The sequence below is a fragment of the Anomaloglossus baeobatrachus genome, chromosome 5 (genome assembly GCF_048569485.1).
Source record: "Anomaloglossus baeobatrachus isolate aAnoBae1 chromosome 5, aAnoBae1.hap1, whole genome shotgun sequence".
NCBI classification, from domain to species: domain Eukaryota; kingdom Metazoa; phylum Chordata; class Amphibia; order Anura; family Aromobatidae; genus Anomaloglossus; species Anomaloglossus baeobatrachus.
This window is the reverse complement of record NC_134357.1, coordinates 547,891,546-547,914,142: the sequence shown is the minus strand read 5'-3', so window position 1 is coordinate 547,914,142 and position 22,597 is coordinate 547,891,546. Positions and strand designations below refer to the sequence as shown.

The window sequence follows — 22,597 nt, the reverse complement described above, 5'->3', positions numbered from 1 at the left end:
TATTTATTTATTTATATAGCGCTGTTAATTCCACAGTGCTTTAGATACATTGGCAACACTGTCCCCATTGGGGCTCACAATCTAGGTTCCCTATCAGTATGTTTTTGGAGTGTGGGAGAAAACTAGAGAACCCGGAGGAAACCCACGCAAACACGGGGAGTACATTCAAACTCCTTGCAGATGGTGTCCTTAGTGGGATTTCAACCCAGGACTCCAGTGCTGCAAGATTGCAGTGCGAACCACTGAGCCACCAGGGTAAAGTTACATACAATAAATACAATGTTCACATTTATGCGACACAAATCTATACGTCTACACCATGCTTGTGAGGTGATACAGGGACTTGCCATGCACATCTTTAACCAGGTACATATTTCTGGCCATGAACAATGGGGCCTGTTCCACCATCTCCCACAGATCTGAAGTCGGAACAACACCGGACAACTCCTCTAACAAGATTTCTAAAATCGATGATGATGATGATGATGATGATGAACACTTCCAGAGGTGAAACATTTAATGCAGGATAATGTCTAGATCCTCAAAGCCGCATCACAAATGATCTGGTCACAAAAAAGAAAGATCCATTTAGGAAATTTCCTGCTAAACTGATAATGCTTCGAATGGCCTTACAAAGAAAGGAAATTCACACTTATCATAAACCGTCATATAGTAGATGATCGGTAATAATTATTATTTGTATCGTCTATTTATCATCTAAGCCGAGAAAAGCCCTCATTACATTCCACAGATAAAGTTCCAGAAACGGAGGAGTGGAGAATAGTGAGAGAAGTGAGGAGCGGGGAATAGTGAGAGAAGGGAGGAGCGGGGGAATAGTGAGAGAAGGGAGGAGCGGGGGAATAGTGAGAGAAGTGAGGAGCGGGTGAATAGTGAGAGACGAGAGGAGCGGGGAATAGTGAGAGAAGGAGGAGCGGGGAATAGTGAGAGAAGGAGGAGTGGGGAATAGTGAGAGAAGTCAGGAGCGGAGAATAGTGAGAGTAGGGAGGAGCGAGGAATAGTGAGAGTAGGGAGGAGCGGGGAATAGTGAGAGAAGGAGGAGCGGGGAATAGTGAGAGAAGTGAGGAGCGGAGAATAGTGAGAGAAGTGAGGAGCTGGGGAATAGTGAGAGAAGTGAGGAGCGGGGGAATAGTGAAAGAAGTGAGGAGCGGAGAATAGTGAGAGAAGTGAGGAGCAGAGAATAGTGAGAGAAGTGAGGAGCTTGGGAATAGTCAGAGAAGGGAGGAGCGGTGGAATAGTGAGAGAAGTGAGGAGCGGGGAATAGTGAGATAAGTGAGGAGCAGGGAATAGTGAGAGAAGGGAGACGCGGGGAGTAGTGAGAGAAGGGAGACGCGGGGAATAGTGAGAGAAGGGAGGAGCGGGGAATAGTGAAAGAAGTGAGGAGCGGAGAATAGTGAGAGAAGGGAGGAGGGAGGGAATAGTGAGAGAAGGAGGAGCGGGGATTAGTGAGAGAAGTGAGGCGTGGGGATTAGTGAGAGAAGTGAGGCGTGGGGAATAGTGAGAGAAGGGAGGAGCGGGGAATAGTGAGAGAAGGGAGGAGCGGGGAATAGTGAGTCAAATGAGGAGCGGGGGAATACTGAGAGAAGTGAGGAGCTGGGAATAGTGAGAGAAAGGAGGAGCGGGGAATAGTGAGAGAAGGGAGAAGCAGGGAATAGTGAGGGAAGTGAGGAGCGGGGGAATAGTGAAAGAAGTGAGGAGTGGGGAATAGTGAGAGAAGCGAGGAGCAGAGGATAGTGAGAGAAGTGAAGATCTTGGGAATAGTGAGAGAAGGGAGGAGCGGGGGAATAGTAAGAGAAGTGAGGAGCGGGGAATAGTGAGATAAGTGAGGAGCAGGGAATAGTGAAAGAAGTGAGGAGCGGGGAATAGTGAAAGAAGTGAGGAGCGGAGAATAGTGAGAGAAGGGAGGAGGGAGGGAATAGTGAGAGAAGGAGGAGCGGGGATTAGTGAGAGAAGTGAGGCGTGGGGATTAGTGAGAGAAGTGAGGCGTGGGGAATAGTGAGAGAAGGGAGGAGCGGGGAATAGTGAGAGAAGGGAGGAGCGGGGAATAGTGAGTCAAATGAGGAGCGGGGGAATACTGAGAGAAGTGAGGAGCTGGGAATAGTGAGAGAAAGGAGGAGCGGGGAATAGTGAGAGAAGGGAGAAGCAGGGAATAGTGAGGGAAGTGAGGAGCGGGGGAATAGAGAGAGAAGTGAGGAGCGGGGAATAGTGAGAGAAGGGAGTTGCGGGGAATAGTGAGAGAAGGGAGGAGCGGGGAATAGTGGGAGAAGTGAGGAGCGGAGAATAGTGAGAGAAGTGAGGAGCGAGGGAATAGTGAGAGAAGGGAGGAGCGGGGAATAGTGAAAGAAGTGAGGAGCGGGGAATAGTGAGAGAAGGGAGGAGTGGGGAATAGTGAGAGAAGGGAGGAGCAGGGAATAGTGAGAAAAGGGAGGAGCAGGGAATAGTGAGAAAAGGGAGGAGCGGGGAATAGTGAGAGAAGTGAGGAGCGGGGATTAGTGAGAAAAGGGAGGAGCGGGGAATAGTGAGAGAAGGGAGGAGCGGGGAATAGTGAGAGAAGGGAGGAGCGGGGGAATAGTGAGAGAAGGGAGGAGCGGGGAATAGTGAGTCAAATGAGGAGCGGGGGAATACTGAGAGAAGTGAGGAGCTGGGAATAGTGAGAGAAAGGAGGAGCGGGGAATAGTGAGAGAAGGGAGAAGCAGGGAATAGTGAGGGAAGTGAGGAGCGGGGGAATAGTGAAAGAAGTGAGGAGTGGGGAATAGTGAGAGAAGCGAGGAGCAGAGGATAGTGAGAGAAGTGAAGATCTTGGGAATAGTGAGAGAAGGGAGGAGCGGGGGAATAGTAAGAGAAGTGAGGAGCGGGGAATAGTGAGATAAGTGAGGAGCAGGGAATAGTGAAAGAAGTGAGGAGCGGGGAATAGTGAAAGAAGTGAGGAGCGGAGAATAGTGAGAGAAGGGAGGAGGGAGGGAATAGTGAGAGAAGGAGGAGCGGGGATTAGTGAGAGAAGTGAGGCGTGGGGATTAGTGAGAGAAGTGAGGCGTGGGGAATAGTGAGAGAAGGGAGGAGCGGGGAATAGTGAGAGAAGGGAGAAGCAGGGAATAGTGAGGGAAGTGAGGAGCGGGGGAATAGTGAAAGAAGTGAGGAGTGGGGAATAGTGAGAGAAGCGAGGAGCAGAGGATAGTGAGAGAAGTGAAGATCTTGGGAATAGTGAGAGAAGGGAGGAGCGGGGGAATAGTAAGAGAAGTGAGGAGCGGGGAATAGTGAGATAAGTGAGGAGCAGGGAATAGTGAAAGAAGTGAGGAGCGGGGAATAGTGAGAGAAGTGAGGAGCGGGGGAATAGAGAGAGAAGTGAGGAGCGGGGAATAGTGAGAGAAGGGAGTTGCGGGGAATAGTGAGAGAAGGGAGGAGCGGGGAATAGTGGGAGAAGTGAGGAGCGGAGAATAGTGAGAGAAGTGAGGAGCGAGGGAATAGTGAGAGAAGGGAGGAGCGGGGAATAGTGAAAGAAGTGAGGAGCGGGGAATAGTGAGAGAAGGGAGGAGTGGGGAATAGTGAGAGAAGGGAGGAGCAGGGAATAGTGAGAAAAGGGAGGAGCAGGGAATAGTGAGAAAAGGGAGGAGCGGGGAATAGTGAGAGAAGTGAGGAGCGGGGATTAGTGAGAAAAGGGAGGAGCGGGGAATAGTGAGAGAAGGGAGGAGCGGGGAATAGTGAGAGAAGGGAGGAGCGGGGGAATAGTGAGAGAAGGGAGGAGCGGGGAATAGTGAGAGAAGGTAGAAGCGGGGAATAGTGAGGGAAGTGAGGATCGGGGGAATAGTGAAAGAAGGGAGGAGGGGGGAATAGTGAGAGAAATGAGGAGCAGAGAATAGAGAAGTGAGGAGCGGGGAATAGTGAGAGAAGTAAGGAGCGGGGGAATAGTAAAAAAAAGTTGGTGCGGGGGATTAGTGAGAGAAGGGAGGAGCGGGGGAATAGTGAGAGAAGGGAGGAGCGGGGAATAGTGAGAGAAGGGAGGAGCGGGGAATAGTGAGAGAAGGGAGGAGCGGGGAATAGTGAGAGAAGGGAGGAGCGGGGGAATAGTGAGAGAAGGGAGGAGCGGGGAATAGTGAAAGAAGTGAGGAGCGGAGAATAGTGAGAGAAGTGAGGAGCGGGGAATAGTGAGAGAAGGGAGGAGTGGGAAATAGTGAGAGAAGGGAGGAGAGGGGAATAGTGAAAGAAGTGAGGAGCGGGGAAGAGTGAGAGAAGGGAGGAGTGGGGAATAGTGAGAGAAGGGAGGAGCGGGGAATAGTGAGAGAAGTGAGGAGCAGGGAATAGTGAGAGAAGGGAGGAGCGGGGAATAGTGAGAGAAGGGAGGAGCAGGGAATAGTGAGAGAAGGGAGGAGCAGGGAATAGTGAGAGAAGGGAGGAGCGGGGAATAGTGAGAGAAGGGAGGAGCTGGGGAATAGTGAGAGAAAGGAGGAGTGGGTAATAGTGAGAGAAGAGAGGAGCGGGGGAATAGTGAGAGAAGTGAGGAGCGGGGAATAGTGAGAGAAGGGAGGAGCGAGGGAATAGTGAGAGACAGGAGGAGCGGATAATGGGGGAAACAGGATCCAAGAGTCAGTCACATCGTACACACATGGCTCTGCTCTGTACACACGTCATACAAACACGGTTCTGCTCCGTACACCTCGTACACACATGGCTCTGCTCTGTACATATCGTACACACATGGCTTGGATTTTAATAAAGTGGGGAAAGAGGGTATTTTTTTTTACTTTTATTTCAAATAAAGGGTTTTTGGTGTTTGTGATTATTTACTTTCACTACAGATTAATCATGGAAGGTGTCTCATAGACGCCTGCCATGATTAACCTAGGACTTAGTGGCAGCTATGGGCTGCCATTAACTCCTTATTACCCAGATTGCCAGTGCTCCAGGGCAATTCAGGATGAGCCGGGTAGAGTCCCAGGAGTGTCGCATCTAATGGATGCGGTAATTCCGGGCGGCTGCTGGCTGATATTTTTAAGATAATAAATAAATTCACTGCACTCATGAATTGTGATGCAAAAAGTTTTCCAAATTTATTGAGGCGACTGTGAAGTCATTCCGACGTTTCGACTCCGCCTGGGTCTTAGTCAAGAGTTGCTTCAAGATGGGTGCCTGGGATATGGAAATTTGAGTGGGTTAATAGCGTTTGGTAGAGAATACCTTGAGGATAAAGGTCCTGGGTTTAGCCAGCGCAGCAGCTAAATCTGAGGATACACCATATCACCAGCCACAGCGCTGCTGCGCTGGCTAAACCCAGGACCTTTATCCTCAAGGTATTCTCTACCAAACGCTATTAACTCACTCAAATTTCCATATCCCAGGCACCCATCTTGAAGCAACTCTTGACTAAGACCCAGACGGGGTCGAAACGTTGGAATGACTTCACAGTCGCCTCAATAAATTTGAAAAACGTTTTGCATCACAACCTATGAGTGCAGTGAATTTATTTATTATCTTGGATTGGACCCATTTTTCACTTGCACCACCACCCACTGGTCAGAGTGCAGACCAATTTTTTTGATCTAGGCTGATATTTTTAAGCTGGGTGGCTCCACATAACGTAGGGCTCCCCATCCTGAGAATACCAGCCCTCAGCCATGTGGCTTTACCTTGGCTGGTATCAAAATTGGGGGTGACCGCACGCCGTTTTTTTTAAAAATTATTTATTTATTGTACTGCACAATATAGACCGCCCACTGACGGCTGTGATTGGTTGCAGTGAGACAGCTGTCACTCAGCATGGGGGCGTGTCTGACTGCAACCAATCATAGGCGGCGCCAGTGGGCGGGGGAAGCAGTGAATACGAGATGGAATAATGAGTGGACGGTATTTTCCAAAAAGGAGAAGCCGCCAGAGCAGTGTGACAGCTGTGTGGTGCCGCGCCGGTGATCGGTGAGTATGAAAGAGGGGGTAAGAGGGAGAGACCGACCGACAGAGAGAGATAGAGACCGGCAGAGAGAGACAGACCGAAATTGACATAGAGGGAGAGAGACCGACAGACAGAAGAAGAGAGGCCAGTAATAAATTCACATCTCATCTGAACATGCTCAGATTAAAAAAAACGGATCGATCACTGGAATGCGTTTTTTGCTGGATGACGACAGATCCGGTGCCCATAAACTTCCATTATACAACATGCCGGATGGCGCCGGATCCGGCGTGGTCCAGTTTTTTGCAGGAGACAAAAAACGTTGCATGCTGCATCCTTTCCAGTAGCCGAAGAAATGTCGCCGGATCCGGCGGACGCCGCATGCAACACAAGGCCATCTGGCAGGATCCAGCGCTAAGTCCCCTTTCACATTGCGTTTTACCTTCCGCTCACAGGTCCCGTCGGAGCATCCGTCCGAACCGCCCCTCCCCCACTCTGCAAAGTGTGTTCCGGACGCATGCGCCCGACAGGGCCATTCACTGCTATGGAGCGCACTGCGTTAGCGTGTGCTCTGTTTTGTGCCATTTTTTGCACATATATGTTTCTGCAGACGGACACCCGAACGTAGTCTACCTACGTTCGGGTGTCCGTCTGCAGAAACGTATATGTGCAAAAAATGGCACACAACAGAGCACACGCTAACGCAGTGCGCTCCATAACAGTGAATGGCCCTGTCGGGCGCATGCGTCCGGAAAACGCTTTGCAGAGTGGGGGAGGAGCGGTTTGGATGGATGTTCCGACGGGACCTGTGAGCGGAAGGTAACACACAATGTGAAAGGAGCCTTATACAAGTCTATGGGGAATAAAATGGATTCGACGCCGGATCAGTTTTATCCGTAATTTGCCGGATTGTGCCTGACAGCGAAAAACGGATAGTACCAACAAGGCAGGATGGACTGGTAGCAACTACAGGCAGGACAGGACTGGAACCAGGTGCCAACAGGGCAGGATGCACTGGGACTAGGTACAGGCAGGAACAGGACTGGAACTAGGTGAAACAGGGCAGGACAGGCTGGGACCAAGTACTGGCAGGACAGGACTAGCAGGACAAACAGGATATGACGGGCAGGTGACCTACAACTAACTAGACAGAGATCAACTGACTAAGAGAACTGAGGGTGTTGAACAGGCACTTCCCCTAGTGGGAGTGTGCCTTAAGTACCTAGTGCCACTCAGCGATAGGTTGAGAGTCACTTCCTAGGAGTAGCACGCTGGCTGTTTTAAGAGAAAGGCAGTGGAACACCCTAGGAGCACTCCCGGAAGACCTGTGCCACGCGCACAAGTCCCAGGAGGCGGGAGAAGGAGGCACCCACGTTGAGGAGAGCACGGAAGCTGGGCAGTGTGGAAGGACCCACCCACGGTGGTGAGTGACAGCACGTCTCTGCAGTAGGGGAGAACAAGGAATGCAGGGCCACAGCGTTACAGTCACTCTTCAGAAACGTCGCCTGCTCCGGCCTCTTTTGAGGACAATGAGGGAGAACTAAATTTTATACAGATAGGGTTTCCCATTCAGCATTACAGTTTATTAAAATGAATGTTCTGCAACTGCTGATTTACATCAATTCTACACTATATTGGACATTAGTCACTCCGTGGTCACCATCAGCTGCAATCTGGTAACAGGTCCAATCAAGGAAGTGCCACACATTTCCTCTGGACTTACCTCAGGAGAGGGATGACTGGGATGTCCAACAAAATTGATTCTGTCAATGGTCGCTTCTGTAATTATCAGTGATGCTGCATTAAGACCACATTGGACACATTTTTTAGCAATTTTTGGACATACAAGGGATTCCTGGATACTAGGGTCTGACTTTAACTATCCCTCCTAAGTCTTTTAGATCGATTTTCAGCTTTTTCCAGTTCACTGATGCTAGGTTTAGTATCAGAGATCGACTTTGTGTTCTTTTTTTTTCTTCTTTTAACCAGTCTAAGGCTATGTGCGCACTTTCCGTTTCCACCTGCGTTTCAGCTGCTTTTTAGGTCCGTTTTGAACTGCAGCGTTTTCATGCCAAAAGGCATGCGTTTTGATTTTTCAGCAAAGTCTATGGAAAATGTGGATTTATTGTCTGCACTTTGCGTTTCCAAACGCAGCGTTTAATTTGCATATTTTGTGGCCAAAACCATGCGTTCAAAGAAGCAGCATGTCAATTGTTTTTGCCATTTTGGCTGCGTTCTACACCCATTGAAATCAATACGTTGTAGAAAATCGCTGCCAAAATGTGAAGTAGTGCGCTTGCATTGCATTATTATTGCGATCCACATGTGTTTTTTTTAACATAACAAAGGCAGTTCTTTCATCTTTCTCTCTCTATCAGTCGGTCTCTCTCTCTCTATGTCTCTATCTCTCTCTCTGTCCATGTCAGTCTCTCCCTCTCCCCCCCCTCTCTCATACTCACTGATCCACGATCACCAGCGTGGCGCTGCACGGCGTTCATACTGTGGCGGCTTCTTCTCTTTTGAAAAAGCCGGCCGCTCATTAATCAATCACGTATTCCCTGCTTTCCCCGCCCACCGGCACCTATGATTGGTTGCAGTCAGACACACCCCCACGCTGAGTGACAGATGTCTCACTGCAACCAATCGCATCCACCGGTGGGCATGTCTATATCGAGCAGTAAAAAAATAATTAAATAAATAAATGGAAAAAAAAACGACGTGCGGTCCCCCCCCATTTGGATACGAGCCAGGGTAAAGCCATACGGCTGGAGGCTGGTATTTTCAGGATGGGGAGCTTCACATTATGGGGAGCTCCCCAGCCTAACAATATCAGCCAGCAGCCGCCCGGAATTCCATTAGATGCGAAAGTCCCGGGACTTTACCGGCTCATCCCAACTTGCCCTGGTGCGGTGGCAAACGGGGTAATAAGGAGTTAATGGCAGCAGCCCATAGCTGCCACTAAGTCCTAGGTTAAGCATGGCAGGCATCTCCCCGAGATATCTTCCATAATGAACCTGTAAGTTAAAGTTAATAAATACACACATCCAAAAAATTCTTTATTTGGAATGAAAGACAAAAAAAACACCCTCTTTCACTACTTTATTAATCACTCAAAAACACCTCCATGTCCGGCGTAATCCACGCAAGGTCCCCCGACGCTTCCAGCTCTGCTACATCGGAAGCTGACAGGAACGGCAGTAGAACACCGCCGCTCCTGTGAGCTCCATGCAGCAACTGAATTGAGTCGCGCGATCAGCTGAGCTGTCACTGAGATTACTCGCGGTCACCGCTCTCACGTGGAGGACTGCAGCTGTGACCGCGAGTAACCTGAGTGAAAGCACAGCTGATCGTGTGGATCACTGCAGTCACTCAGGGGATTTGCGATCACAGGTGAGTCCTTCACGTGTGACCGCAAATCAAGCCGCAGCACACAGAGCTGCAGGATCACAATGAAGTCGGGTGAAGTTCATCCGAGTTCATTCTGACCGCACGGCACTGTCCTGCATCCAGCCATGACAGTGACAGTGCGGTCCCACTCGGCTCTGCTGCAAGTTTATGGGGATGCTGCAGAGCCGAGTGGGTGTGTACTGTGAAAAATGTGCGTTCTGGATGCTTTTCCCACTCTGTCTATGGCAGAAAAAGCCTCCAGAACGCATGAATTCTCTCCAGGAATGTCCGCACTTTGCGTTCTGCAGAATGCGTCTGAGAACGCAGCTTTTTTAGCTGTGTTCTGAGACGCACACGCAGTGACTTTTTCGCTGCAGAATTGAACTGCAAAGTGCGCACATAGCCTAAGGGCCTGGATATATGTCCAAAACCAGATTAGAGGTGAAATTACAACTAAAGTTGTAGACATTACCTGTGTTACTTGTTATTGTTCCCTTATTTTTCATGGCACCCATCCCCATCTTCCCTCTTTTATTTCTAGCCTGTCTTTCCTTTCTCTAGCTGCAAGAAAAAGATGATGGGTTCTGTGTTGAATGGACCAGTTTGGCGAACAGACTTAAAGAGATAGGGGAGGGAGAAGTAGGTAATGCATCAGAACTTGTGTGTGCGATATGGGTATTAGTGTAGCATGTGTCCACCTCTACAAAATGGTGTCCACCTCTACAAAATGGTGTCCACCTCTACAAAATGAAACAAAGTAAATAAACAGTAAAAATGCATAGGACCTTATTCAGTCGGAAAATTACATGCTACACTAATATCCTGTTGTCATTGGGAGTCGTTTTCCGACTGAGGTCCTCTACAAAAAATGGCAGAGCAAGGTGTGTATGAATTCTGCATTTTAACTGCAACCGAGGATCAAACAATGAAATATGCTTGTCAGCGTGGTTTGCAGCTTTCAGAAAGAGAATTACAGCAGGTTCAGCATTATCAGCAGCAGCAACAGTGCTTACTCGGTACTGTTGGTTGCAATGGCGACGGTCATGCTGCCAAAAAACGAGCCGATCGTGGAAAACATTACAAAGGATTTCGTTGCACTAAATGTAAGAAATTCCGATGTGCAAAAAATGTGTTAACTCAAGGAGAAATATGTGGTGCCGCACAGGGGAACAAGTTGCGATAGTTCTTTCCTACGTTAGCTGTGGACGGAAAATCTCACACAAAAGTGTCGGTCAAGGCCACGTTAGCCGTAATATATTTTTGGGCAAAAGATCTGTCCATGATACAAACCTAACATTTGCTACTAGAGTCGATAATGCAAAATCAGACATATGTTGATTGGCGAAATTATATCCGGGAAGTATGCCAACGTTCCCTAAATGATGCTCCAGCCATTTGAGGCCTGGTAGAAATCGTTCAGATCGACGAAAGTTTGATGTGCGGTCGTAGAAAATACAACAGGGGACATCTTCTGCAAGGAAATCGCATGCTGCCAGCGCAACAGAATTATGGTAACGAGGTCGTTGGTTGGTGGATTTTCGGAATGGTGTGAAAAAAAACGGATGGGAAACAAGACTTACGCATGTTCCACGTGCTTCGTCAGAACGAACAAACGTTGCGACCGATAATTCAACGCCATACAGCACTCGGCCCATTGACCAGATCAGACGAATGGGCCGCTTATCGGAACATTTCCACATGGCAAGGTTTCAATTACATGCACGAAACGGTGAATCATCAACAAAATTTCATTGACTCTATCACGGGCGCAAGTACACAAACGATCGAGTACCGCTGGGGTCACATTAAAACCAAAATATTGCGAAAAATCAAAGGTACATCGCCAAATTTATTGTCCGGTCACTTGGCTGAATATTGGTGGAAAAGGATACACAACGAAGCACCATTAAATGCCTGGTCACTTGGCTGAGCGCGTTTTGACTAAATTATTCCTCACGCTACCCTCTACACTATTTATTTACTGGAGGAGATTTTAACATGCTATTTTCGGAAACATATTGCAGATAGTGATGGACGAACCCAGACTGTAAAATTCGGGATCCGTACCAGATATCTAATATCCGTGCACCAACCCAAAACATGGAGTTCTCAGGTAACTCCGTGTAACTATCCAGATTCGGCCACCTGTATAATTAAGAAAAATAAAGGAAAGACAATAGGGAATAAAGCAGGAGCATCACACCTACCGAGTTTCTTGCGTGGCTGTAACATTACTTCCGGGTCTACTCACTACCCTCGTACATATTCACTGCTTCCCCCATCCACTGGCAGTCTCGAAGTCTGTGATTGGTTGCAGTCAGACCGCAACCCCACCCTATGTGACAGTGTGCCGCCCCCGAGACGGTAGCCTGCCACTGCTCGGATCCGGGCCTTCCGGTGGGTGGCTCGAGGGTCTCCGGACCCGGGGGATCCCGCGGACACTCCGAATGAAAAGGGTTGGGGGGTGGTGGATGTAGGACGTATATGTACGGGCTGGGCCGTACGAGGTTTGTGACGCCACTCACGGTATGTGGTGAGTTTGGACACCAACGCTGCAGTTACGGGGCACCCAGGGGAGATGTTGTGCAGCAAGTTGTTAACCCCTCCGTGGGCAGGGATGGTGGCCCCGGGACCCATTGGGGTTGTTGGTGCAGGGAGATGGGCGACCCCAGGGTGCTAGTGTACTCACTATTAAGGAAACACACGAGTCTCTGGTAAACCAAGGTGATGGTGGTCGGTGCCCGCGGCCGGCTGGTGGTCTCTGTCTTTCTCCTGCACCTTTTGTAGAACGGTGGACTGCCTGTGCTTGCAACTTCAGGAGTCCGCTCCCAGCTGGATGTGGCCTAAGCAGCCCTTGCCCGCAGACGCTGGCCCATGGGATCTCTGAGCCCTGGCGGTGGCCTTCTATCCCCCTCGGTGGGCTGTTGTCTTCTGTCGGGACTTTGGGTGGGACAGGACCTCTAGTCCTGGCCTCAATCGGTTAATTAACCAGTTCCAGTAGCTTCTGGACTTGGCTTCAGGGTCCGAGTACCCCCCTGTGTACTCCGGTTTCCGAGTCGGTTCCCCGGGTCGGTACCGGCGGGCCACTACCCTGTCCCGGTCCACCTCGGTTCCACCAAGCCGTCTTCCTGGCTCCTGCAGACGGAGACCGCCGTCTGCCTCCTAGCCAGTGGCACAAGGGCTCCTACCCTGGCGCCATTCAATTTGGGTCTTCGTCTCTGCTGGAGCTGCACACAGCTCCAGCCCACACTCCTCTCCAACTTGAACTCTAACAGAATCTGTCTACTTTCCCGCCCCGGGCTGTCTAGACTCCTTGGTGGGCGTCTTCCAACCGCCTGGTTCCGCCCCCTGGTGTGTCCATCTAGCCCTGAGGGGGGTGACCAGGGATTTGAGGTTGGCTGTATGTTACCTATGAGGGAAGGTGTTGTGCGGGGACCTATTTGTGACTACCTGGCCCGGCCAGGGTGTCACAACAGCATATGTGATTGTTTGGAATCACACACGCTGTCTGCGTCTCTATAGTGATGTAAAAATAAATGAGTAAATAAAAAAACTTGGCGTAGGGTTCCTCATATTATGATACCCAGCACAGATAAAGCATATGGCTACAGGCTGCAGGCCTCAGCCGTGTGCTTATCTTGGCTGTGTATCAAAATAAGAGGGAACCCTTGCAGCTTTTTTTTTAATTATTTAAATAGTCTTACCTGCTTGCGTTCCCCCCTAATTTTGATATCTAGCCACAATAAAGCAGTCAGCTGGGTGCTGGTATTCTCAGGCTGGAGAGACCCATGGTTATTGCCCCCAGTGTAAAAAAATCGTAGCCTGCAGCTGTCACAGAATTGTCACATCTATTAGATGGGACAATCCCAAAACTTTACCTGGCTCTTCCTGATTGTGCTAATGCGGTGACAATCAGTATAATATAAGGGAGTAATGACAGCTCACAGCTACCACTAAGCCCTAGATTAGTAATGGAAGACATCTATGAGATCCCCCCCATTACTAATCTGTAAGTGAAAAGAAATAAACACAAACAGCGATAAAAATCCTTTATTTGAAATACAATACAAAAAAAAACACCCTCGTTCTCTAATTCGTTAGCCCCAAAACACCCAGTTCCAGCATAATCCAGACGATCAAACACTGCAAGCAGCTCGCACAGTGCTGAGCATCACTCATACCTAAGCACAGTGCTGCTCGCTTGAGTAGTTTGCACTTGTAACTTACTCGAACTTTGAACCCGAACGTTGCTTTTTTTGGAAGTCTGTTTCCGACTCCAAACATCAAACCTCAGGTCGCTCATCTCTAATCATCACATGATTAGAATATGTTCTTTTGTGCATTCCATTATATTTTGTTGTAATTCTAATGAAGCAATTCTAAAGACGCACCTCACCATAACACGCATTCCAGGTTTAGACAGTACCAAATAGAAAAAAACATCTTTTCAACTAATTAAATATTCCCCGGAGATCTAAAAAGGAGGGTCAGTATCACAAATCTTAATGCACTAGGGTAGAATAGGGAAATAATAAATCTATTGTTAGAGTTTCTCTGCACAATGTGTTTTATTACATATAGCCTCACAGCATGGGCATTGATGATCACTCTGCAGAACACATAGATACACAGAATACTGCTGCATAGACTGTACATGAACACTTAGGTGTGCTACATATGCATATTAACATTCACATAGAGCTCTGCTACATATACACATTTATAGACACATTCACTGTGTACACATTACTCCATTTTGCAGTTCCTGCCAGGTAATGTGATTGATTACAATCTTAAAGACCCTGGAGCTAGTCGGTGGAAGGTTCTTCAGCTGCTCACTCAGGACGTGCAGCCTCTGTGAATGTGCCAATAGCTTTCTCTCCTGCTCTGCACCAATCACATCCATCAGTGTGGGGCAGAAGGACAGAGCAGTTCTCTCAGTGATCATGAAGGACACTATCTCAGCATTCTCCATCATTACGGTTGCCTCCGGACTGAAAGGCTGTGTACACACGTTGTGATTTGAGAGCAGATTAGTAACAAAGCCTGAGTGGAGTCCTGATTCCAGCAAAATCAATGAGAATCCTGAAGTCTAATGCACGTTAAGTATTTTCTCTTTACAGCTTTACAGATTTGGTGCAGATTTAACTCTGCAGCATTCTAATAAATGGGAAAAACTGCACCAAAAACGTGAGGAAAAAACAAGGCCAAACCATGTGTTTTCGCAGCTTCATTTTTACTGCCAAGAGATGCAAAAATGGGGCAGCAAATTCTGCACCAAATACTACATGTGTGCATGTCCCCTAAGAGGCACTTAACTATTATCAAGATTTTTTCTTCTTAAACGTTTGTCATATAGTCCAAAAAATACAGTAAGTACTAAAATAGTGTCCCTTTCTCATTTATTATACAACAGTCTCTTATTTGTTTTTTGTACAATTTGTCTATAAAATATATAATTTCCCCCCGAGTTAGTTATTTTTGATGGTAAACAAAATATGCATTTCCAATAATTCAGATTTCAAAATCTAAGAATGAGTATGGCTTCTTTCCTGTGTGGATTCTCTGGTGTATTGTAAAATCTGACTTCTGGATAAAATATTTCCCACATTGTGAACATGAAAAAGGCTTCTCCCCTACGTGCGTTGTCTGATGTATATTAAGTTTTGATTTACGTACGAAACATTTTCCACATTCTGAACATGAATATGGCTTCTCTCCTGAGTGAATTTTCTGGTGTTCAACAAGATTTGATTTCTGTACAAAACATTTCCCACATTCTGAACATGTAAAAGGCTTCTCCCCTGTGTGACTTCTCTTGTGTATATCAAGATTTGATTTCTGTACAAAACATTTTCCACATTCTGAACATGAAAAAGGCTTCTCCCCTGTGTGACTTCTCTGGTGTCGAACAAGGTGTGATTTCTGTACAAAACATTTCAGACATTCTGAACATGAAAATGGCTTCTCCCCTGTGTGAGTTCTCTGGTGACTAACAAGATATGATTTCTGGTTAAAATATCTCCCACATTTAGAACAAGAAAATCTCTTTTCATTAGTGAGCATTTTTTTATGTTTAACAAAAGATGTTTCTAGGGGAAAACTATTTACATATTCTGTATGTGAAATTGGATTTTTTGCTTTAAGAGTAGTTTGTTTTTTAATGCCTCTTTTATGTCTTTTATTTTTCTTTGTAGTCTGTAATGAAATAGACGATAGGGCCTGTTTCCTATGATCAGATGATAGATCTTTGCTGTGAAGTGATGATGGGATATCTGGAGTAATGTGATTCACTTTAGTTGTATACTGCGTGATATCAAGGTCATCTGATTTAAAAATTGAAGATATCAGTTGTCCCTCTGATCTCCTGGTAACATCATCTGCCAAAAATAAAACCAATTATTATTTTTGAACAAAATATTCTTGACATTTTATAATTTTGAGCATTTCAACTTAAAGGGAACCTGTCACCACTTTTTCGGCCTATAAGCTGCGGCCACCACCACTGGACTCTTATATACAGCATTCTAACATGCTGTATATAAAAGCCCAGGTCGCTGGGTAGAACATAAAAAAACACTTTATAATACTCGCCTAGGAGGTTGCTCCGGTGCAGACTGGTCAGATGGGTGGCGCCGTTCTCCGGGACCGGCGCCTCCCCTTTCAATCATCTTGGTCTTCCTTATTCTGAAACCCCAGTGCATGACGCGTCTACGTCACACACAGACGCCGGCATTGAGATCCTGGGCAGGCGCACTTTGATCTGCCCTGCTCAGGGACCCTATGAGCACATTCAGCAGCACAAAAGGGATAGAAAGTAGATTCGTCTTATATGATGCCAGGATTTTAGGAAGGCAACAGCATCATTACCCTCCGATATCTCAGAGGTCCATCATAATATTTTTCAACTGATTTTCTAACTTATCAGCACATTCTACATACGCTGCCATTTGGCTTTGAAGTTTACAGATCTGGGCAGCATCTTTAATCTCCAGGAGTTAGGTGGATCCTCCAGGTTGTAAGCTCCATAGAAGGAGGGCTTTCAGTGCCCAAAGTAATTTGAACAATTCAGGGTGGAAGAGAATGGTGTGCTATAGCGGCAAATTGGTGATTACACAATTATATGTTTGGACAACACCAGCAATAAAGCACATACAGCCGGTGACTGAGAAGAATCTGTGACGTCTCTGCATTTAGTGGTCACTACTCACCTGGGTAGTCATATGTAGAAGTCTCCTCTTTACACCGCTCATCACCCCTCATATATGTCTCTGTAGTATTTATATGGGTCAGATCTTCAGCCTGAAACAAATATTATAAAAGTCAAAGATGGAGACGTCACATCTATGATCATCTCTAATCCTGCAATCTCCACCGCTCTCATTACACAAGTATAAAACATATAATACTGGTGGATACAACAAGACTGAACACAAGACCTTCACAGCCGTCTACACATCATAGGGAGATTTCATGGCACCTTCTCTCCATCTACCTGATGATCCTGAGGAACATCGGGATCCTCTTGTTTACAGTCCTGTGGGAGAAGAGGACGGGGACATCTCTCTGGTGTTGTCCTCCTACTGGATAGAACTGGAGGAGACACATACAGGGATTGAATTCATTCCTTATATGCAGATAATTATAGGCCGTGTGTATTTAGTCTTGTCTATTACCTGGAGATGTGAAGGGCTGGGGAACCTCCATCATGACGTCCTTGTACAGATCTTTGTGTCCTTCTAAATACTCCCACTCCTCCATGGAGAAAAAGACGGTGACGTCCTGACACCTTATAGGAACCTGACACATACAATGATACCGTCATCCCCCGATCCCTTCATAGCGTTACTGTATAATGTCCCAGCATTCCCAGCAGTGTCACCTCTCCAGTCAGCAGCTCAATCATCTTGTAGCTGAGTTCTAGGATCTTCTGGTCATTGATGTCCTCATGTATCAGGAGGTGAGATGGAGGCCCCGTGATTGGGCTCAGGCGTCTTCCCCATCCCTCAGACACAGGGTCCTGACAGCGCTCACTAGAGGTCTTCTTCACTACTGTGTAATCCTGGTTATGGAGAGACACAGTAATAAATCTCACTACAGACATTTCCAGAGTCCTCACCTCTCCAGTTCTGTCCATCTGTTATTCCCATAGATAAGAATGATGTAATGTGACGTCATCAGAATCTCTCACCTCTCCAGTAAGCCGGAAGAGGATCTCTAGGGTGAGATGTAATATCCTCTCCGTCATCTTTTCCCTGTCCATCGCAATCTTCGAAAAAATAAAATAAAATTGTCTTATATAGAAGATCTCCACTGAAGGTTCCAATAGTGTAAGGACCTAAATAGAGAAAAGATGATGATGTAACATGATAAAGAATCATGTGCAATAACACAATTACTGGAGACAAAAAAGAGGAACATATCAGTAGAGAACGTGTAGATAATGTATTCTCACTTCTCCCGTACAGAGTACAACATAAGTTGAATTGCTGACTAAGGGCCGTTTCATAGATCCAGCATTTCGCCGGATTACCTGATCCGCACACTCCAGTGCAGTAATAGAGTACAATGGCATCACGGCAAGCGCCGGTCACATGCTGTCATGTGACCGGAGAATGTGATTGGCGCTTGCCGCGATGCCATTGTACAGTATTAACACTGTACTGGAGTGTGCCGGATCCGGTGAAATGTTGGATGTCTGAAACAACCCTAAGAGATCTCCTCCATGCTCCCAATCACTGGCTGTGTCGGCCACTGCTCCAGCAACTGATTGTCTGTAGGAGTCAAGTTTTTTGGGACTAACCTTGAAATACAGAGACCGGTAAGAGATCCAAGTGTGGCGCCCTGGACAAGCCAGGACGTCACAGGTACTGCAACAACACACACCACACCCCGATTAGGCACACCAGTCACACACGCAAATCCTTGTTGCCTCCCTCCAGGGCCTGATGTCCACACCAGGTGGGGGGGAGCCAGGCGGTTGGCCCCACCCACTGAGGAGTTCACAGTCCTGGAGGCGGGAAAAGAAGTGAGAACAGTTAGAGAGTTGAGGAAAGTGGTAGTGGAGCAGACTGACCGTGTCCGGGTACGTGGCCCGGGCACCTAAGAACAAGGTTGGCAGACGGTGGTGACCGTCTGCAGGCGAGGCCGATTGACGCACAACCGTAAGGACCGGGGACGGGCGATGGCCCGTTGGTACCGGACCGGGGAGCGAAGAGAAGCCAACACCATTCGGCAGGGCCTACGGACCCCGACCAGGCTTGGAGTCGCCGTTAAACCGGTCAAATCCGCCAGCAACGGGAACCTCCGGGGTTTCCCAACAGCAAAGACCCGACTGAAGGCAACCGCTCAACCGTGAAGGGAAATACAGCTACCGTCACAGCTAGAGTTCCCAGGGCCAGAGCCTGTGGGCAAAAAGGGGCTCCTCTGGCAAATACACCGCTGGGGAGCGGGTTACCGGTGGTAAGCCATCGGAGCCGAAGACACATTACAGGTGCAGGGAGAGACAGTCACCGCCAACCTACCGGGAGTAACCATCACAGCCGGCTGCGGGACCCGTCCATCCAGCCGTTTGTTTTATCAGAGACTCCGTCTGCGTCATTGGCTGAGTACTACCGTGCCGCCTGGCACTGAGCTGCCCTCCCGCGACCCTGCACCTCACCAAACCCCGCCATCCATCTTACACTCACCATCACCGGGCCCCGGGACCCCCAAAAACCTCCTACCCACGGAGGGGAGAGAAACATCTCGGCTGCTCCCTGTCATCGCTCCCGGGATCCCCGTCCAGAGCAGTGGTGGTGTCCCAACTTCACCACAATCGTGGGTGGCGTCACGGAGAAAATCCCCAAACCAAACCACTCCCTTTCACTTACGGGCGGGGAGCGCCGCTCGAGTCCCCGGATCCGGCCCACCGCTCGAGCCACCGAGCAGCAGCAGCAGGCAGCAGCAGCGCCGGACCCGAGCGTTGGCGAGCGCAGCGCCCTGCCGCCCGCGACACAAGCAGCGTGTTATGTGTCAGGGTTTGAACTCTTGAGTCTGTGCTTTGTGAATGGCTTGTCTGTTCACTGGATCACAGAAGATACATATTTTCTCTGGGTGTTTATTATCTGTTATTCTTGCTTTAGTTCTTTTAGGTTAATATTTGTTTTCATTTACTTATTCAGCTATCCAGTCACCTTTTGGGTGCGGCTATAAATACCTTCCACCTGCAAGTATTTCCTGCTGGTGATATTCTCATTTGAATATCCAGCCATACTGCCGATGTTTATGCCAGTCAGTGAAAGACCAGATGGGGTTTTATCTCTTTGATTTATGCACCTATTTTCTGTTTCTCATTAGGAAGTAGGCAACATACTCTCTAGCAGTACATTTATCCTTTTATTGGTATTTCGTGGCTTGTTTTTACTCACTCTGGGAACCCTTTCTGTCTCAGCATTCCTTCCTTTCTGTAGTTAATTTGCACTCTGCTCTGCCCTCCGGTTCTTTAGGAGGAACATGAAGCATTCAGTGGCTGTTCAAGCAGCATAGGTCCGAGTTGCCATCTTTTGGTCTGGTGTTAGGTAGAGATGAGTGGACCAATGGAAGTTCAGTTTGGTGGCTGCAGCCAGACTTTAGATAAAGTTCGGTTTGGGACCTGGACTTGACATGAACCTCAGTAGAAGTCACTATATGGGCAATTCGGGTCATCGCCAAAATGCAGCCAGTCATAATCAGATGACTTCTGGGCAGTGCAAGACGATGAAACACTGCAAGTGGCTCGCACTACACTGTGTGCAGAATTATTAGGCAAATGAGTATTTTGATCACATGATTCTTTTTATACATGTTGTCCTACTCCAAGCTGTATAGGCTTTAGAGCCAACTATCAATTAAGTAAACCAGGTGATGTGCATCTCTGTAATGAGGAGGGGTGTGTTGTAATGACATCAACACCCTATATAAGGTGTGCTTAATTATTTGGCAACTTTCTTTCCTTTGGCAAAATGGAGATTTGATGGGCTGTGAAAAGTTCAAAATTGTGAGATGTCTTGCAGAGGGATGCAGCAGTCTTGAAATTGCCAAACTTTTCAAGTGTGATCATCGAACAGTCAAGTGTTTCATGGCAAATAGCCATCAGGGTCGCAAGAAGCATGTTGGGCAAAAAAGGTGCAAAATAAGTGCCCGTGAATTAAGGAAAATCAAGCGTGAAGCTGCCAAGATGTCATTTGCCACTGTACCACCCCGCGGGCTCGGCTGCGACCGCAGAGCCGCTCGGATCCGTGCTCGCACTGTGGGTGATGGCTCGAGCCTCTCACAGACCCAGGGGTCACGTCGCTCTGCAAGGGAGTTGGCGCTACACACAGGGATTTGGGGTGTTTGGTTTGAAAGGATAGTTCGTGATGCCACCCACGGGTTGTGGTGATTGTAGACACCACCGCTGCAGTGAAGGTGTGGGGGCCCCCGGGAGCGGTGTAGTAGCGCAGCTAGGTGTTGACCCCTCCGTGGGTAGGGGATGTTGGTCCCGGGGTCCGGTGGGCCGTGGCCCGGGTGCAGGGTGAAGTGTTGCGGTGCAGCGCGGCGCGGTGCCGGATGGCATTGGTGTACTCACTCTGACACAAGACACTGGAGTCACTGGTAAACCAAACGGAGTGATGAATGGGGCCCGCAGCTGGCTGCAGCTTTTCCCAGATTAGGTTGGTAATGTCCGCCTTTCTCCTGCACTTCTGTGTGTGAATCTTGACTCCTGTGCCTAGGCACCGGTAGTCCACTCCCCGACGTGGATCTGTTGTAGGAGCCCGTTTGCCCGCAGACACTGGCTGGCCCTTTGGATCTCTTGCCCTTGGCGGTGGCACTTATCCGGAATGGTTGGGCTGTTGCCTTCAATCGGGACTTAGGTGGGAATGAACCCCTGAGGTCCAGACCGCAATCAGTTAATTCCACAAGTGCATAGTTTGAAGAAGGAGGAAATGCAGGGCACTACTCTGAAGGGTCGGAGAAGGTTCACAGTACGCGTTTTCACCACTTAAATTACTACCGGTCGTGCATATACTGGCAGGAACTATACAGCTGCGTGGTGCTCCTGTAAAAAGTCCACAATAATCCAAGCATCCAAAAGGTAAGAAAAACATGGGCACTCACCGCTTGCTACTGTGTAGAAAAATGCACCGCAGATGTGCGAAACAGCCGTCATCTAACGTGCTGTCCGCTCCCTCTCACTCCCCCTCAGCACAGCATGTAACTCCGAAGCTTGAATAAAAGCATTTTTCTACACAGCAGCAAGCGGTGAGTGCCCATGTTTTTCTTACCTTTGGATGCAATCAGTTAATTCGACTATGGTGGTGGATTCTAGCCTAGTTCGGGGTCTGAGTACCCTGCCTGGTGCTCTGGTATCCAGTTGGCTCCCCGGTTCGGTTCCAGCGGGCCACTACCCTGTCCCGGTCCCTTACGGTTCCACCGGTCGTATTCCCGATCTCCTGCAGGCGGCCACTACCGTCTGCCTCCTTGCCAATGATGACTGGGCTCCAACCCAGCCACCGGAGTAGTCTTTGGCAGGCCTGAGCACAGGTCTGCTTCTGGACACAACCTCCCTCCTTCACTGTCCAAACTCCTCTCTCAACTCTCTTGAACCTGACCACTTGGTTCCCACCTCCAGGCCTGGAAACTTCTCGGTGGGTGGAGCCAACTGCTTGGCTCCACCCCCCTGGTGTGGACATCAAACCTGGAGGGTGGTGACAAGGCTTTTAGTTTGATTGGTGTTACCTAACTGGGAAGGGGGGGGGTGTAGTGTTGTTGTGTCTACCTGGGATGACCTGGATAGTCCAGGGCGTCACACCACCAGTTTGGCCATATTTCAGAGCTGCAACGTTACTGGAGTATCAAAAAGCACAAGGTGTGCCATACTCAGGGACATGGCCAAAGTAAGGAAGGCTGAAACCCGACCACCTTTGAACAAGAAACATAAGATACAAATGTCAAGACTGGGCCAAGAAATATCTTAAGACTGATTTTTCAAAGGTTTTATGGACTGATGAAATGAGATTTAACACAAAAACCAGAGCCACAGCAAAATATAGCCACAGGGTGTATATAAGCAGAAAGACTTCAAAAGAAAAACCCTGTTAAAAATTAACTTTTAATAATTAAGTTAAAAGGCCCAAAGAGGACCGAGGTACCATAATAGGTCAGGGGCAATGACTGTCACATGAAAATATCAAAGATACAATGACCAATACTAACGTGCTAGGAAGGAAAAGGAGTAACCCCTTTCAATCAGTAGGTGTTTAAAGGGCAAATGACCCTAATGAACTCTAAAAATCCCTACATAGCAATGGA

At 48.2% G+C, this 22,597-nt stretch overlaps 2 protein-coding genes across 2 annotated transcripts in view; both read right to left on the bottom strand.

The window, feature by feature from the left end:
• The window catches only part of LOC142312267 (oocyte zinc finger protein XlCOF29-like), a 259,631-nt gene that overhangs the window by 108,158 nt on the left and 128,876 nt on the right, over window positions 1–22,597 (bottom strand). The window lies entirely within an intron of this gene.
• Window positions 1–22,597, bottom strand: part of LOC142312274 (uncharacterized) — a 201,713-nt gene that overhangs the window by 115,052 nt on the left and 64,064 nt on the right. Inside the window, 5 exon segments of the mRNA XM_075351208.1 lie at window positions 14,966–15,666; window positions 16,498–16,588; window positions 16,782–16,879; window positions 16,963–17,086; window positions 17,169–17,348. Coding sequence (XP_075207323.1) covers window positions 14,966–15,666; window positions 16,498–16,588; window positions 16,782–16,879; window positions 16,963–17,086; window positions 17,169–17,348 — 1,194 coding nt within the window.